Genomic DNA, 15,743 nt, shown 5'->3' with positions numbered 1-15,743 from the left:
TACCCACTCCAATCCCAATCACCAGTCCCTACCCACTAAAACCCAACTCAACGACTCCTACACACACCAGTCCCAATCCAACCAGTTTCTACCGACCCCAATCCCAATCTAACCCTTTCCAATCTCAATCCAACCCACCCACTCCAATCCCAATACAACCCACTGTTAATGGAGAGGTGTTTTCAGAACCCCAAAATGTATCATGGAGTTCACCCAACTCCCACCTTTAATGGATTGTTGCTTTTGAAGTACATGGCTTGTTCCCCAGGTGTGGTATTACAATTATGGACATGTGGGTTTTTAAACAAAACAATGTTTATTCCATGAACTCAAATTAACCTTTTAAAAACAAACATTGAATATCTTAACACCCATTACTTCAAAGATAACCCCAAAAGACTTACAATACTAAATAATCCTTCAAACTGTCCCTTTAAACATCCAAAAAACTTCACCTTCAAAAACAGACATGAGGTTACATTCAATATATTTATAATCTTTGGATTTGCAGACATCAACAGACCAGTTCTGTGTTTTCTTCCTGTAGCTCTCAGCAAAACACACAGACACTCCCAGCTTTCTCCTCAAACTGAAACTAAAAACTTCAAAATGGCTGAGCTGAAGCCCAGCTCCACCCACAGTCTGACATCACTATTTTCTTAAAGGTACATTGCTTAAAAATCTATTTCTTAAAGGTACTCTCACATGACACCACTCCAATCCAGATCCAACCCATTCCAATCCCAATACAACCCATTCCAATACATCCCATTCTCACTCACTCCAATTCCAATCCAACCCACCTCAATCCCAATCTATCCCAATGCAACCTACTCCAATCCCAATCCAACCATCTTCCACACAGTCCAATCCCAATCCAATCCACTCAAATCCCAATCCAGCCGGTTCCCACCCCTCCAATCCCAATCCAACCCACTCCCACTCACTCCAAATCCAATCCAACCCACTCCAATCTTAATCCACTCGGTTCCCACCCAATCCAACCCACTCCAATCCCAATCCAACTGGCTCCTACCCAATCCAACCCACTCCAATCCCAATCCAACTGGCTCCTACCCAATCCAATCCCAATCCAATCCACTCCAATCCCAATCCAACTGGCTCCTACCCACTCCAATCCCAATCCAACTGGCTCCTACACACTCCAAACCCAATCCAACCCACTCCAATTTCAATCCAACTAGCTCCTATCCACTCCAATCCCAATCCAATCCACTCCAATCCCAATCCAACCCACTCCCACTCACTCCAAATCCAATCCAACCCACTCCAATCCTAATCTACTTGGTTCCTACCCACTCCAATCCCAATCCAACTGGCCTACCCACTCCAATCCCAATCCAACTGGCTCCTACCCACTCCAATCCCAATCCAACCCACTCCCACTCACTCCAAATCCAATCCAACCCACTCCAATCCTAATCCACTCGGTTCCTACCCACTCCAATCCCAATCCAACTGGCTCCTATCCACTCCAATCCCAATCCAATCCACTCCAATCCCAATCCAACCCACTCCCACTCACTCCAAATCCAATCCAACCCACTCCAATCCTAATCCACGCGGTTCCTACCCACTCCAATCCCAATCCAACTGGCTCCTACCCACTCCAATCCCAATCCAACCCACTCCAATCCCAATCCAACTGGCTCCTACACACTCCAATCCCAATCCAACCCACTCCAATTTCAATCCAACTAGCTCCTATCCACTCCAATCCCAATCCAACTCACTCCCACTCATTCCAAATCCAATCCAATCCACTCCAATCCTAATCCACTCAGTTCCTACCCACTCCAATCCCAATCCAATCCACTCCAATCCTAATCCACTCGGTTCCTACCCACTCCAATCCCAATCCAACCCACTCCAATCCCAATCCAACTGGCTCCTACCCAATCCAATCCCAATCCAATCCACTCCAATTCAAATCCAGCCCACTCCAATTCAACCCATTCCTACCCTCCCCCATTCAACCTTGAATCTAGTCACCTCTATCCATCCCCAAACTGAGTCACTTCCTCCTCATCTTCCATCACCTGTAATTTCCAATGCCTAACCCAGCTCTAGAATTGATTTGCAATGATTGGAAATTACTACTGCACCACTTTAATACCAAGACATTAAGTACGAAAGAGCAGGGTGCATGATACATATTCCCAGTAGCTCACTGCTTGTCCAGCAATGTGAAGAGTAAGATGAGGATGATGAGAGGGGTGAAGATGAGAGATAGGCACAGTAATTCCAGCCCATACAGGAGAAGGATGGAGCAGAGGTAACAGCACGGATATGTCTGATCACACTTTGCCAGTGCATTCACCAGCCACAATGGGTAACGCAGGCATGGCAAATAGCCACATCTCCGAGTGGTCTGCACCCGCTGGCGGAAGGTCTGCTCCAGCCTTCTGAACGGCCCTTGTCGTGGGGCTGGCGGGATGGGCACCACACTCAGTCTGCCAGCCACTGCCTGGTTTAGAAATGTCATCTCTTCCTGAAGCTGGCGGATCTCCCACTCAGGCATCGGGGTCCGCTGGCGACAGATGGGGCAGCACATCTGGCTGATGCTGTTCACTTCCGCTTTCTCCATAATGGTCTTTATGCAGCTGTCACAGATGCTGTGGTTGCAGTTCAACAAGGCCTGCTTATGAGCACCAGAGTCATACAGTTCAATACAGACAGGGCATTCCTGGTCCTCTTTGCTGATTGTGGTGCCACGTCCAGCGCAGTGAGGTGTGCCAGATACGCTGTTACCCACCACAGGCCATCTGCGCTCAACTTCCTTTTGCCCAAGTTCACTTCCTACTGCACAGGCTTCGGCCTGACATCCTTCACCAGCAAGGCCCGTTTCTCCGGCCAAGGAAACCTTGCAGTTGACTCCTGCATGCTCCGTCCAACCTTTCCCTACAGTAGGCAGCAGTGGTATATCACTGAGATACAGCAGGAGACCTCCTGAGCTGCCTCCAAGCTTTCCCAGTCTTCCTGTCCCATTAGTTGATGGGCAGTGCTGGGGAGGAAAGCCACTTCCTGCCTGGTTGGCTCCCGATGATGTTCCAATCGGTGGGTCCTCCTGGTCAGACAGTTTCTGCTGAGGCACTGTGGGAATATCAGTAAGAGCGACCGAAGCGTCGGATGCCATCTGCAGTGCTTGTAAAACCCTTTGCCCGCCCTTCTTACTGACATTGTCACTGCCCACCTCACTCTCACTGGTACGGCGAGATTGCTTCCTGCCTTGGAAGTCACTTTCCTCAGCATCAATGGTAGCACATGCTGTGATGGCCTGGGTCATATTCTCAGGGTTTTGGCTGGGCACGGAGGGTCTCCCCTTGATTTCCGTCTCCACAGAATGGTTTGGCTGCTCGGAATTCAGTGATTGTCTCTCAGTCACATTTACATGAGTCAATTCCTTGAGCGTTCCGCACTCCTGTCCTTCATTCAATTCATTCTCCCCCTGAAAGGCTAACAGAGTTTCCATGGTGTCTGAGTTGATATTCAGGAAAGAGAACAGTCATCACATTATTATCAAAATCTCTCTTCCATTGACTCCCTGTGACGGTCGCTTCAACATTCGCTTATTTTTCCTGACAGGTCTGGTGACGGGGAAATGCTGCAACTTGCCCAGTCCTTCACCTACCAGCCTCTCGACTTGGGGTTTCAGTGTCTCTCAGCCGTCCACCGTCTTCTACATTTGCAGCCCCTTCCTGCAGCCAGACCATATTATCAAGTTCGGCAAGAGTTCCAGAACTTGGCTGCGATGCCAGGTAGCTGCCCTTGGTCGCAACCTTTCCGTCAGCCCTCGAGGACTAACTGTGCATCACCTCTTCGGAGCTGATAGCTTCTTCCATCCTTGCAGGCCGTATCCTCATCAAATTATACTCTCTCAATTCATCGGGACACTGCAGCCAGTCTCATTGTCAGACCCCCTGTAACATAGGTGCCACCCTGTAGCTGTGATTCGAAGGCCGTGTGCCTGTCAGTGCTTAGTGCTAGATAACACCATGACTCGCTGCCAGATTAGAGAGATAACTGGCTTCCCAGCAAATCACAGCAAGTAGTCACATGAAGGCCACCCTGAGCAACCAATCAACACACGCCCAAGGCCTGGGTGAGCTGAGAATAGTTCGACAAACAATACTGATTACATAACTCACTTACTTCAATTAACTCTTAATTGCCTAGCACTCACTTTGGGAGTCGGCATCTGAATGAAATGTGCCACCCAGAACAGTTAGTTTTGAGTTAACAGAACCTCAGCCCTGAGCAAGCGAGCTTGGAAGAGGACACTCCTGTTGCACTTTCCTTCCAGCCACCAGATTTGGAGGATTTTGCAAAGGCACTGCAGGTGGCACTTCTCTAGTGCTTTGAAGTGCCTCCTGTAGTTCATCCAAGTCTCTATGGGGATCACTGCTGCCTTGTCCTTAGTCTCAGGTTAGAGGTCCCAGTGCTCAACTATTGATTTTGTCAGTCAGCCAAAGGCTAATCTGAAACACTGGAGACGATAATAGAACATAGAACAGTACAGCACAGAACAGGCCCTTCGGCCCTCGATGTTGTGCCGAGCTTTGTCCGAAACCAAGATCAAGCTATCCCACTCCCTGTCATTCTGGTGTGCTCCATGTGCCTATCCAATAACCACTTGAAAGTTCCTAAAGTGTCCGACTCCACTATCACAGCAGGCAGTCCATTCCACACCCTAACCACTCTCTGAGTGAAGAACCTACCTCGGACATCCCTCCTATATCTCCCACCCTGAATCTTATAGTTATGCCCCCTTTTAACAGCTACATCCACCCGAGGAAATAGTCTCTGAACGTCCACTCTATCTATCCCCCTCATTATCTTATAAACCTCTATTAAGTCACCTCTCATCCTCCTCCGCTCCAAAGAGAAAAGCCCTAGCTCCCTCAACCTTTCCTCATAAGACCTATCCTGCAAACCAGGCAGCATCCTGGTAAATCTCCTTTGCACCCTTTCCAATGCTTCCACATCCTTCCTATAATGAGGTGACCAGAACTGCACACAATACTCCAAATGTGGTCTCACCAGGGCCATGTATAGTTGCAGCATAACCCCGCGGCTCTTAAACTCAAGCTCCCGTTAATAAACGCTAACACACTATAAGCCTTCTTCCCGGCTCTATCCACTTGAGTGGCAACCTTCAGAGATCTGTGGACATGAACCCCAAGATCTCTCTGTTCCTCCACATTCCTCAGAACCCAGCCATTGACCCTGTAATCCGCATTCAAATGTTTTCTACCAAAATGAATCACCTCGCACTTATCAGGGTTAAACTCCATCTGCCATTTTTCGGCCCAGCTCTGCATCCTATCAATGTCTCTTTGCAGCCTACAACAGCCCTCCACCTCACTACTCCACCAATCTTGGTGTCATCAGCAAATTTATTGACCCACCCTTCAGGCCCCTCCTTCAAGTCATTGATAAAAATCACAAATAGCAGAGGACCCAGCACTGATCCCTGTGGTACACCGCTGGTAACTGGTCTCCAGTCTGAAAATTTTCCATCCACCACCACCCTCTGTCTTCTATGTGATAGCCAGTTACTTATCCAATTGGCCAAATTTCCCTGTATCCCACACCTCCTTACTTTCTTCATTCTCCGACCATGGGGAACCATAATGAATACAGTTGTCTCTGTCTACCCTCACCGAGACATCTCTGTCTGCCTTCACCGAGAGGTCTCTGTCTGCCCTTACCGAGACGTCTCTGTCTGCCTTCACCGAGACGACTCTGTCTGCCCTCACCGAGACATCTCTGTCTGCCTTCACCGAGAGGTCTCTGTCTGCCCTCACCGAGACGTCTCTGTCTGCCCTCACCGAGAGGTCTCTGTCTGCCCTCACCGAGATGTCGCTGTCTGCCTTCACCGAGACGTCTCTATCTGCCCTCACCGAGACGTCTCTGTCTGCCTTCACCGAGACGTCTCTGTCTGCCCTCACCGAGACGTCTCTGTCTGCCCAAACCGAGACATCTCTGTCTGCCTTCACCGAGAGGTCTCTGTCTGCCCTCACCGAGACGTCTCTGTCTGGCTTCACCGAGAGGTCTCTGTCTGCCCTCACCGAGACGTCTCTGTCTGCCCTCACCGAGAGGTCTCTGTCTGCCCTCACCGAGACGTCTCTATCTGCCCTCACCGAGACGTCTCTGTCTGCCTTCACCGAGACGTCGCTGTCTGCCTTCACCGAGACGTCGCTGTCTGCCCTCACCGAGACGTCTCTGTCTGCCCTCACCGAGACGTCTCTGTCTGCCCTCACCGAGACGTCTCTGTCTGCCTTCACCGAGACGTCGCTGTCTGCCTTCACCGAGACGTCGCTGTCTGCCCTCACCGAGACGTCTCTATCTGCCCTCACCGAGACGTCTCTGTCTGCACTCACCGAGACGTCGCTGTCTGACCTCACCGAGACGTCTCTATCTGCCTTCACCGAGACGTCTCTGTCTGCCTTCACCGAGACGTCTCTGTCTGCCTTCACCGAGAGGTCTCTGTCTGCCCTCACCGAGACGTCGCTGTCTGCCCTCACCGAGACGTCTCTATCTGCCTTCACCGAGACGTCTCTGTCTGCCTTCACCGAGACGTCTCTCTGCCTTCACCGAGACGTCTCTGTCTGCCCTCACCGAGACGTCGCTGTCTGCCTTCACCGAGACGTCTCTGTCTGCCCTCACCGAGACGTCGCTGTCTGCCCTCACCGAGACGTCGCTGTCTGCCCTCACCGAGACGTCTCTGTCTGCCTTCACCGAGACGTCGCTGTCTGCCTTCACCGAGACGTCTCTGTCTGCCTTCACCGAGACGTCTCTGTCTGCCTTCACCGAGACGTCGCTGTCTGCCTTCACCGAGACGTCTCTATCTGCCCTCACCGAGAGGTCTCTGTCTGCCCTCACCGAGACGTCTCTGTCTGCCCTCACCGAGAGGTCTCTGTCTGCCCTCACCGAGATGTCGCTGTCTGCCTTCACCGAGACGTCTCTATCTGCCCTCACCGAGACGTCTCTGTCTGCCTTCACCGAGACGTCTCTGTCTGCCCTCACCGAGACGTCTCTGTCTGCCCAAACCGAGACATCTCTGTCTGCCTTCACCGAGAGGTCTCTGTCTGCCCTCACCGAGACGTCTCTGTCTGGCTTCACCGAGAGGTCTCTGTCTGCCCTCACCGAGACGTCTCTGTCTGCCCTCACCGAGAGGTCTCTGTCTGCCCTCACCGAGACGTCTCTATCTGCCCTCACCGAGACGTCTCTGTCTGCCTTCACCGAGACGTCGCTGTCTGCCTTCACCGAGACGTCGCTGTCTGCCCTCACCGAGACGTCTCTGTCTGCCCTCACCGAGACGTCTCTGTCTGCCCTCACCGAGACGTCTCTGTCTGCCTTCACCGAGACGTCGCTGTCTGCCTTCACCGAGACGTCGCTGTCTGCCCTCACCGAGACGTCTCTATCTGCCCTCACCGAGACGTCTCTGTCTGCACTCACCGAGACGTCGCTGTCTGACCTCACCGAGACGTCTCTATCTGCCTTCACCGAGACGTCTCTGTCTGCCTTCACCGAGACGTCTCTGTCTGCCTTCACCGAGAGGTCTCTGTCTGCCCTCACCGAGACGTCGCTGTCTGCCCTCACCGAGACGTCTCTATCTGCCTTCACCGAGACGTGTCTGTCTGCCTTCACCGAGACGTCTCTCTGCCTTCACCGAGACGTCTCTGTCTGCCCTCACCGAGACGTCGCTGTCTGCCTTCACCGAGACGTCTCTGTCTGCCCTCACCGAGACGTCGCTGTCTGCCCTCACCGAGACGTCGCTGTCTGCCCTCACCGAGACGTCTCTGTCTGCCTTCACCGAGACGTCGCTGTCTGCCTTCACCGAGACGTCTCTGTCTGCCTTCACCGAGACGTCTCTGTCTGCCTTCACCGAGACATCGCTGTCTGCCTTCACCGAGACGTCTCTATCTGCCCTCACCGAGAGGTCTCTGTCTGCCCGCACCGAGACGTCGCTGTCTGCCCTCACCGAGACGTCTCTGTCTGCCTTCACCGAGACGTCGCTGTCTGCCTTCACCGAGACGTCTCTGTCTGCCTTCACCGAGACGACTCTGTCTGCCTTCACCGAGACGTCTCTGTCTGACCTCACCGAGACGTCTCTGTCTGCCTTCACCGAGACGTCTCTGTCTGCCTTCACCGAGACATCTCTGTCTGCCCTCACCGAGACGTCTCTGTCTGCCCTCACCGAGATGTCTCTGTCTGCCTTCACCGAGACGTCGCTGTCTGCCTTCACCGAGACGACTCTGTCTGCCCTCACCGAGACGTCTCTGTCTGCCTTCACCGAGACGTCTCTGTCTGCCCTCACCGAGACGTCGCTGTCTGCCTTCACCGAGACGTCGCTGTCTGCCCTCACCGAGACGTCTCTGTCTGCCCTCACCGAGACGTCTCTGTCTGCCTTCACCGAGACGACTCTGTCTGCCTTCACCGAGACGTCTCTCTGCCTTCACCGAGACGTCTCTGTCTGCCCTCACCGAGACGTCTCTGTCTGCCTTCACCGAGACGTCGCTGTCTGCCCTCACCGAGACGTCTCTGTCTGCCTTCACCGAGACGTCTCTGTCTGCCTTCACCGAGACATCTCTATCTGCCCTCACCGAGACGTCGCTGTCTGCCTTCACCGAGACGACTCTGTCTGCCTTCACCGAGACGTCTCTGTCTGCCTTCACCGAGACGTCTCTGTCTGCCTTCACCGAGAGGTCTCTGTCTGCCTTCACCGAGACGTCGCTGTCTGCCTTCACCGAGACGTCGCTGTCTGCCCTCACCGAGACGTCTCTGTCTGCCCTCACCGAGACGACTCTGTCTGCCTTCACCGAGACGTCTCTATCTGCCCTCACCGAGACGTCGCTGTCTGCCCTCACCGAGACGTCTCTGTCTGCCTTCACCGAGACATCTCTGTCTGCCTTCACCAAGACGTCTCTGTCTGCCCTCACCGAGACGTCTCTGTCTGCCCTCACCGAGATGTCTCTGTCTGCCTTCACCGAGACGTCTCTATCTGCCCTCACCGAGACGTCGCTGTCTGCCCTCACCGAGACGTCTCTGTCTGCCCTCACCGAGACGACTCTGTCTGCCTTCACCGAGACGACTCTGTCTGCCCTCACCGAGACGTCGCTGTCTGCCTTCACCGAGACGTCTGTGTCTGCCTTCACCGAGACGTCTCTATCTGCCTTCACCGAGACGTCTCTATCTGCCCTCACCGAGACGTCGCTGTCTGCCTTCACCGAGACGACTCTGTCTGCCTTCACCGAGACGTCTCTGTCTGCCTTCACCGAGACGTCTGTGTCTGCCTTCACCGAGACGTCTGTGTCTGCCCTCACCGAGACGTCTGTGTCTGCCTTCACCGAGACGACTCTGTCTGCCCTCACCGAGACGTCTCTGTCTGCCCTCACTGAGACGTCGCTGTCTGCCTTCACCGAGACGTCGCTGTCTGCCCTCACCGAGACGACTCTGTCTGCCTTCACCGAGACGTCTCTATCTGCCCTCACCGAGACGTCGCTGTCTGCCTTCACCGAGACGACTCTGTCTGCCTTCACCGAGACGTCTCTGTCTGCCCTCACCGAGACGTCTCTGTCTGCCTTCACCGAGAGGTCTCTGTCTGCCTTCACCGAGACGTCGCTGTCTGCCTTCACCGAGACGTCTCTGTCTGCCTTCACCGAGACGTCTGTGTCTGCCTTCACCGAGACGACTCTGTCTGCCCTCACCGAGACGTCTCTGTCTGCCCTCACCGAGACGTCGCTGTCTGCCTTCACCGAGACGTCGCTGTCTGCCCTCACCGAGACGACTCTGTCTGCCCTCACCGAGACGTCTCTGTCTGCCCTCACCGAGACGTCGCTGTCTGCCCTCACCGAGACGTCGCTGTCTGCCTTCACCGAGACGACTCTGTCTGCCCTCACCGAGACGTCTCTGTCTGCCCTCACCGAGACGTCGCTGTCTGCCTTCACCGAGACGTCTCTATCTGCCCTCACCGAGACGTCGCTGTCTGCGTTCACCGAGACGTCTCTGTCTGCCTTCACCGAGACGTCGCTGTCTGCCTTCACTGAGACGTCTCTGTCTGCCTTCACCGAGACGTCGCTGTCTGCCTTCACCGAGACGACTCTGTCTGCCTTCACCGAGACGTCTCTGTCTGCCCTCACCGAGACGTCTGTGTCTGCCCTCACCGAGACGTCTGTGTCTGCCCTCACCGAGACGTCGCTGTCTGCCTTCACCGAGACGTCGCTGTCTGCCTTCACCGAGACGTCTCTGTCTGCCTTCACCGAGACGACTCTGTCTGCCTTCACCGAGACGACTCTGTCTGCCTTCACCGAGACGTCTCTGTCTGCCTTCACCGAGACGTCTCTGTCTGCCTTCACCGAGACGTCGCTGTCTGCCCTCACCGAGACGTCTCTGTCTGCCTTCACCGAGACGTCGCTGTCTGCCCTCACCGAGACGTCTCTGTCTGCCTTCACCGAGACGTCTCTGTCTGCCCTCACCGAGAGGTCTCTGTCTGCCTTCACCGAGACGTCTCTGTCTGCCCTCACCGAGACGTCTCTGTCTGCCTTCACCGAGACGTCTCTGTCTGCCTTCACCGAGACGTCGCTGTCTGCCCTCACCGAGACGTCTCTGTCTGCCTTCACCGAGACGTCTCTGTCTGCCCTCACCGAGAGGTCTCTGTCTGCCTTCACCGAGACGTCGCTGTCTGCCTTCACCGAGACGTCTCTGTCTGCCTTCACCGAGAGGTCACTGTCTGCCCTCACCGAGACGTCGCTGTCTGCCTTCACCGAGACGTCTCTGTCTGCCCTCACCGAGACGACTCTGTCTGCCTTCACCGAGACGTCTCTGTCTGCCTTCACCGAGACGTCTCTGCCTTCACCGAGAGGTCTCTGTCTGCCCTCACCGAGACGTCGCTGTCTGCCTTCACCGAGACGTCTCTGTCTGCCTTCACCGAGACGTCGCTGTCTGCCTTCACCGAGACGACTCTGTCTGCCTTCACCGAGACGTCTCTGTCTGCCTTCACCGAGACGTCTCTGTCTGCCCTCACCGAGACGTCGCTGTCTGCCTTCACCGAGACGTCTCTGTCTGCCTTCACCGAGACGTCTGTGTCTGCCTTCACCGAGACGACTCTGTCTGCCTTCACCGAGGCGTCTGTGTCTGCCTTCACCGAGATGTCTCTGTCTGCCCTCACCGAGACGTCTCTCTGCCTTCACCGAGACGTCTCTGTCTGCCCTCACCGAGACGTCTCTGTCTGACCTCACCGAGACGTCTCTGTCTGCCCTCACCGAGACGTCTCTGTCTGCCTTCACCGAGACGACTCTGTCTGCCTTCACCGAGACGTCTCTGTCTGCCCTCACCGAGACGTCGCTGTCTGCCCTCACCGAGACGTCGCTGTCTGCCTTCACCGAGACGTCTCTGTCTGCCTTCACCGAGACGTCTCTGTCTGCCCTCACCGAGACGTCGCTGTCTGCCCTCACCGAGACGTCTCTGTCTGCCTTCACCGAGACGTCTCTGTCTGCCTTCACCGAGACGTCTCTGTCTGCCTTCACCGAGACGTCGCTGTCTGCCTTCACCGAGACGACTCTGTCTGCCCTCACCGAGACGTCTCTGTCTGCCTTCACCGAGACGTCTCTCTGCCTTCACCGAGACGTCTCTGTCTGCCTTCACCGAGACGTCTCTGTCTGCCTTCACCGAGACGTCTCTGTCTGCCTTCACCGAGACGTCTCTGTCTGCCCTCACCGAGACGTCTCTGTCTGCCTTCACCGAGACGTCTCTGTCTGCCTTCACCGAGACGTCTCTGTCTGCCCTCACCGAGACGTCTCTGTCTGCCCTCACCGAGACGTCTCTGTCTGCCTTCACCGAGACGTCTCTGTCTGCCTTCACCGAGACGTCTCTGTCTGCCTTCACCGAGACGTCTCTGTCTGCCCTCACCGAGACGTCTGTGTCTGCCTTCACCGAGACGTCGCTGTCTGCCCTCACCGAGACGTCGCTGTCTGCCTTCACCGAGACGTCTCTGTCTGCCCTCACCGAGACGTCTGTGTCTGCCTTCACCGAGACGTCGCTGTCTGCCCTCACCGAGACGTCGCTGTCTGCCTTCACCGAGACGACTCTGTCTGCCCTCACCGAGACGTCGCTGTCTGCCTTCACCGAGACGACTCTGTCTGCCCTCACCGAGACGTCTCTGTCTGCCTTCACCGAGACGTCTCTCTGCCTTCACCGAGACGTCTCTGTCTGCCTTCACCGAGACGTCTCTGTCTGCCTTCACCGAGACGTCTCTGTCTGCCCTCACCGAGACGTCACTGTCTGCCCTCACCGAGACGTCTCTGTCTGCCTTCACCGAGACGTCTCTGTCTGCCTTCACCGAGACGTCTCTCTGCCTTCACCGAGACGTCTCTGTCTGCCTTCACCGAGACGTCTCTGTCTGCCTTCACCGAGACGTCTCTGTCTGCCTTCACCGAGGCGTCTCTGTCTGCCCTCACCGCGACGTCTCTGTCTGCCCTCACCGAGACGTCTCTGTCTGCCTTCACCGAGACGTCTCTGTCTGCCTTCACCGAGACGTCTCTGTCTGCCTTCACCGAGACGTCTCTGTCTGCCTTCACCGAGACGTCTCTGTCTGCCTTCACCGAGACGTCTCTGTCTGCCTTCACCGAGACGTCTCTGTCTGCCCTCACCGAGACGTCGCTGTCTGCCCTCACCGAGACATCTCTGTCTGACCTCACCGAGACGTCTCTGTCTGCCCTCACCGAGACGTCTCTGTCTGACCTCACCGAGACGTCTCTGTCTGCCCTCACCGAGATGTCTCTGTCTGCCTTCACCGAGACGTCTCTGTCTGCCTTCACCGAGATGTCTCTGTCTGCCTTCACCGAGACGTCTCTCTGCCCTCACCGAGACGTCTCTGTCTGCCTTCACCGAGACGACTCTGTCTGCCTTCACCGAGACGTCTCTGTCTGCCTTCACCGAGACGTCTCTGTCTGCCCTCACCGAGACCTCGCTGTCTGCCTTCACCGAGACGACTCTGTCTGCCTTCACCGAGACGTCTCTGTCTGCCCTCACCGAGACGTCTCTGTCTGCCTTCACCGAGACGTCTGTGTCTGCCTTCACCGAGACGTCTCTCTGCCTTCACCGAGACGTCTCTGTCTGCCTTCACCGAGACGTCTCTGTCTGCCCTCACCGAGACGTCTCTGTCTGCCCTCACCGAGACGTCTCTGTCTGCCCTCACCGAGACGTCTGTGTCTGCCTTCACCGAGACGTCTCTGTCTGCCTTCACCGAGACGTCTGTGTCTGCCTTCACCGAGACGTCTCTGTCTGCCTTCACCGAGACGTCTGTGTCTGCCCTCACTGAGACGTCTCTGTCTGCCTTCACCGAGACGTCTCTGTCTGCCTTCACCGAGACGTCTCTGTCTGCCCTCACCGAGACGTCTGTGTCTGCCTTCACCGAGACGTCTCTGTCTGCCTTCACCGAGACGACTCTGTCTGCCTTCACCGAGACGTCTCTGTCTGCCTTCACCGAGACGTCTCTGTCTGCCTTCACCGAGACTTCTCTGTCTGCCTTCACCGAGACGTCTCTGTCTGCCCTCACCGAGACGTCTCTGTCTGCCTTCACCGAGACGACTCTGTCTGCCTTCACCGAGACGTCTCTGTCTGCCTTCACCAAGACGTCTGTGTCTGCCCTCACCGAGACGTCTCTGTCTGCCTTCACCGAGACTTCTCTGTCTGCCTTCACCGAGACGTCTCTCTGCCTTCACCGAGACGTCTCTGTCTGCCTTCACCGAGACGTCTCTGTCTGCCCTCACCGAGACGTCTCTGTCTGCCTTCACCGAGACGTCTCTGTCTGCCTTCACCGAGACGTCTCTGTCTGCCTTCACCGAGACGTCTCTGTCTGCCCTCACCGAGACGTCTCTGTCTGCCTTCACCGAGACGTCTCTGTCTGCCTTCACCGAGACGTCTCTGTCTGCCTTCACCGAGACGTCTCTGTCTGCCTTCACCGAGACGACTCTGTCTGCCTTCACCGAGACGTCTCTGTCTGCCTTCACCGAGACGTCTGTGTCTGCCTTCACCGAGATGTCTCTGTCTGCCCTCACCGAGACGTCTCTGTCTGCCTTCACCGAGACGTCGCTGTCTGCCCTCACCGAGACGTCTCTGTCTGCCTTCACCGAGACGTCTCTGTCTGCCTTCACCGAGACTTCTCTGTCTGCCCTCACCGAGACGTCTCTGTCTGCCTTCACCGAGACGTCTCTGTCTGCCTTCACCGAGACGTCTCTCTGCCTTCACCGAGACGTCTCTGTCTGCCCTCACCGAGACGTCTCTGTCTGCCTTCACCGAGACGTCTGTGTCTGCCTTCACCGAGACGTCTGTGTCTGCCCTCACCGAGACGTCTCTGTCTGCCTTCACCGAGACTTCTCTGTCTGCCTTCACCGAGACGTCTCTCTGCCTTCACCGAGACGTCTCTGTCTGCCTTCACCGAGACGTCTCTGTCTGCCCTCACCGAGACGTCTCTGTCTGCCTTCACCGAGACGTCTCTGTCTGCCTTCACCGAGACGTCTCTCTGCCTTCACCGAGACGTCTCTGTCTGCCTTCACCGAGATGAGGAAAATGAGATGTGGAAAATGGTTCATATTTTCCAGAGTCTCACTGTTCACCTTAATCCATGGGGTGGGGTGTTGTGTTGTGGGAGCTGGGTGGCCCATTTTCTCATATGCTTCAGAGAGGAAGCTGGCAATGGCCTGGAGCTCGGTTTCTGGGTGAACGCAGACACAATTATCAATCAGGACTCCGGTTTGATGTAAACACAGTCACTGGGAGCACTTTGACTAACTTTGAGATGAAATGTGTAACTCTGCTGTATTTAAAGCTGCTGGAATGAAAGCTGTGCATTCTAAAGATTTGGGGCGAAATTCTCCCCAAACGGCGCGATGTCTGCCGTCTGGCGCCCAAAACGGCGCCAAGCAGACGGGCATCGCGCCGCCCCAAAGGTGCGGAATGCTCCGCATCTTTGGGGGCCGAGCCCCAACATTGAGGGGCTAGGCCGGCGCCGGAGGGATTTCCGCCCCGCCAGCTGGCGGAAACGGCCTTTGTTGCCCCGCCAGCTGGCACGGAAATGACATGTCAGGGCGGCGTATGCGCGGGAGCGTCAGCGGCCGCTGACAGTTTCCCGCGCATGCATAGTGGGGAGAGTCTCTTCCGCCTCCGCCATGGTGGAGACCGTTGCGGAGGGAAAGAGTGCCCCCATAGCACAGGCCCGCCCGCGGATCGGTGGGCCCCGATCGCGGGCCAGGCCACCGTGGGGGCACCCCCCGGGGTCAGATCGCCCCGCGCCCCCCCCCCAGGACCCCGGAGCCCGCCCACGCCGCCTTGTCCCGCTGGTAAATAGGTACTCTAATTTACGCCGGCGGGACAGGCAATTTATCAGCGGGACTTCAGCCCATCCGGGCCGGAGAATCGAGCGGGGGGACCCGCCAACCGCCCCCGCCGAATATCCGGTACCGGAGACTTTGGCAACCGGCGGGGGCGGGATTCACGGCGGCCAACGGCCATTCTCCGACCCGCTGGGGGATCGGAGAATGACGCCTCTGAAATAAAAACAGTGAACACTGGACAACTGAGCAACGATGGAGAGAGAAACAGAGTTAATGGCTCGAGACTAATACCGCTCTTTTTTGGAATTGAGGAGAGGTAGAAATGGGATGGGTTTGATGTTGTTGAAAATGGAGGGCGGATCATGTGGGGGGAAAAGGGTTAGA

At 55.9% G+C, this 15,743-nt stretch overlaps 2 protein-coding genes across 5 annotated transcripts in view; one reads left to right on the top strand and one right to left on the bottom strand.

Annotated features, from left to right (window-relative positions):
• Window positions 1-15,743, top strand: part of LOC140399050 (uncharacterized) — a 765,316-nt gene that overhangs the window by 485,004 nt on the left and 264,569 nt on the right. The gene's annotated exons all lie outside the window — the stretch shown is intronic.
• LOC140398807 (uncharacterized) lies at window positions 943-3,821 on the bottom strand. Its single transcript, XM_072487773.1, has one exon. The coding sequence runs from the start codon at window positions 3,491-3,493 to the stop codon at window positions 2,189-2,191; it is 1,305 nt and encodes a 434-aa protein (XP_072343874.1). The 5' UTR covers window positions 3,494-3,821; the 3' UTR covers window positions 943-2,188.

The sequence above is a fragment of the Scyliorhinus torazame genome, chromosome 22 (assembly GCF_047496885.1).
Source record: "Scyliorhinus torazame isolate Kashiwa2021f chromosome 22, sScyTor2.1, whole genome shotgun sequence".
In the NCBI taxonomy this organism is placed as follows: Eukaryota; Metazoa; Chordata; class Chondrichthyes; order Carcharhiniformes; family Scyliorhinidae; genus Scyliorhinus; species Scyliorhinus torazame.
This window is presented reverse-complemented; position numbering and strand designations above follow the sequence as displayed.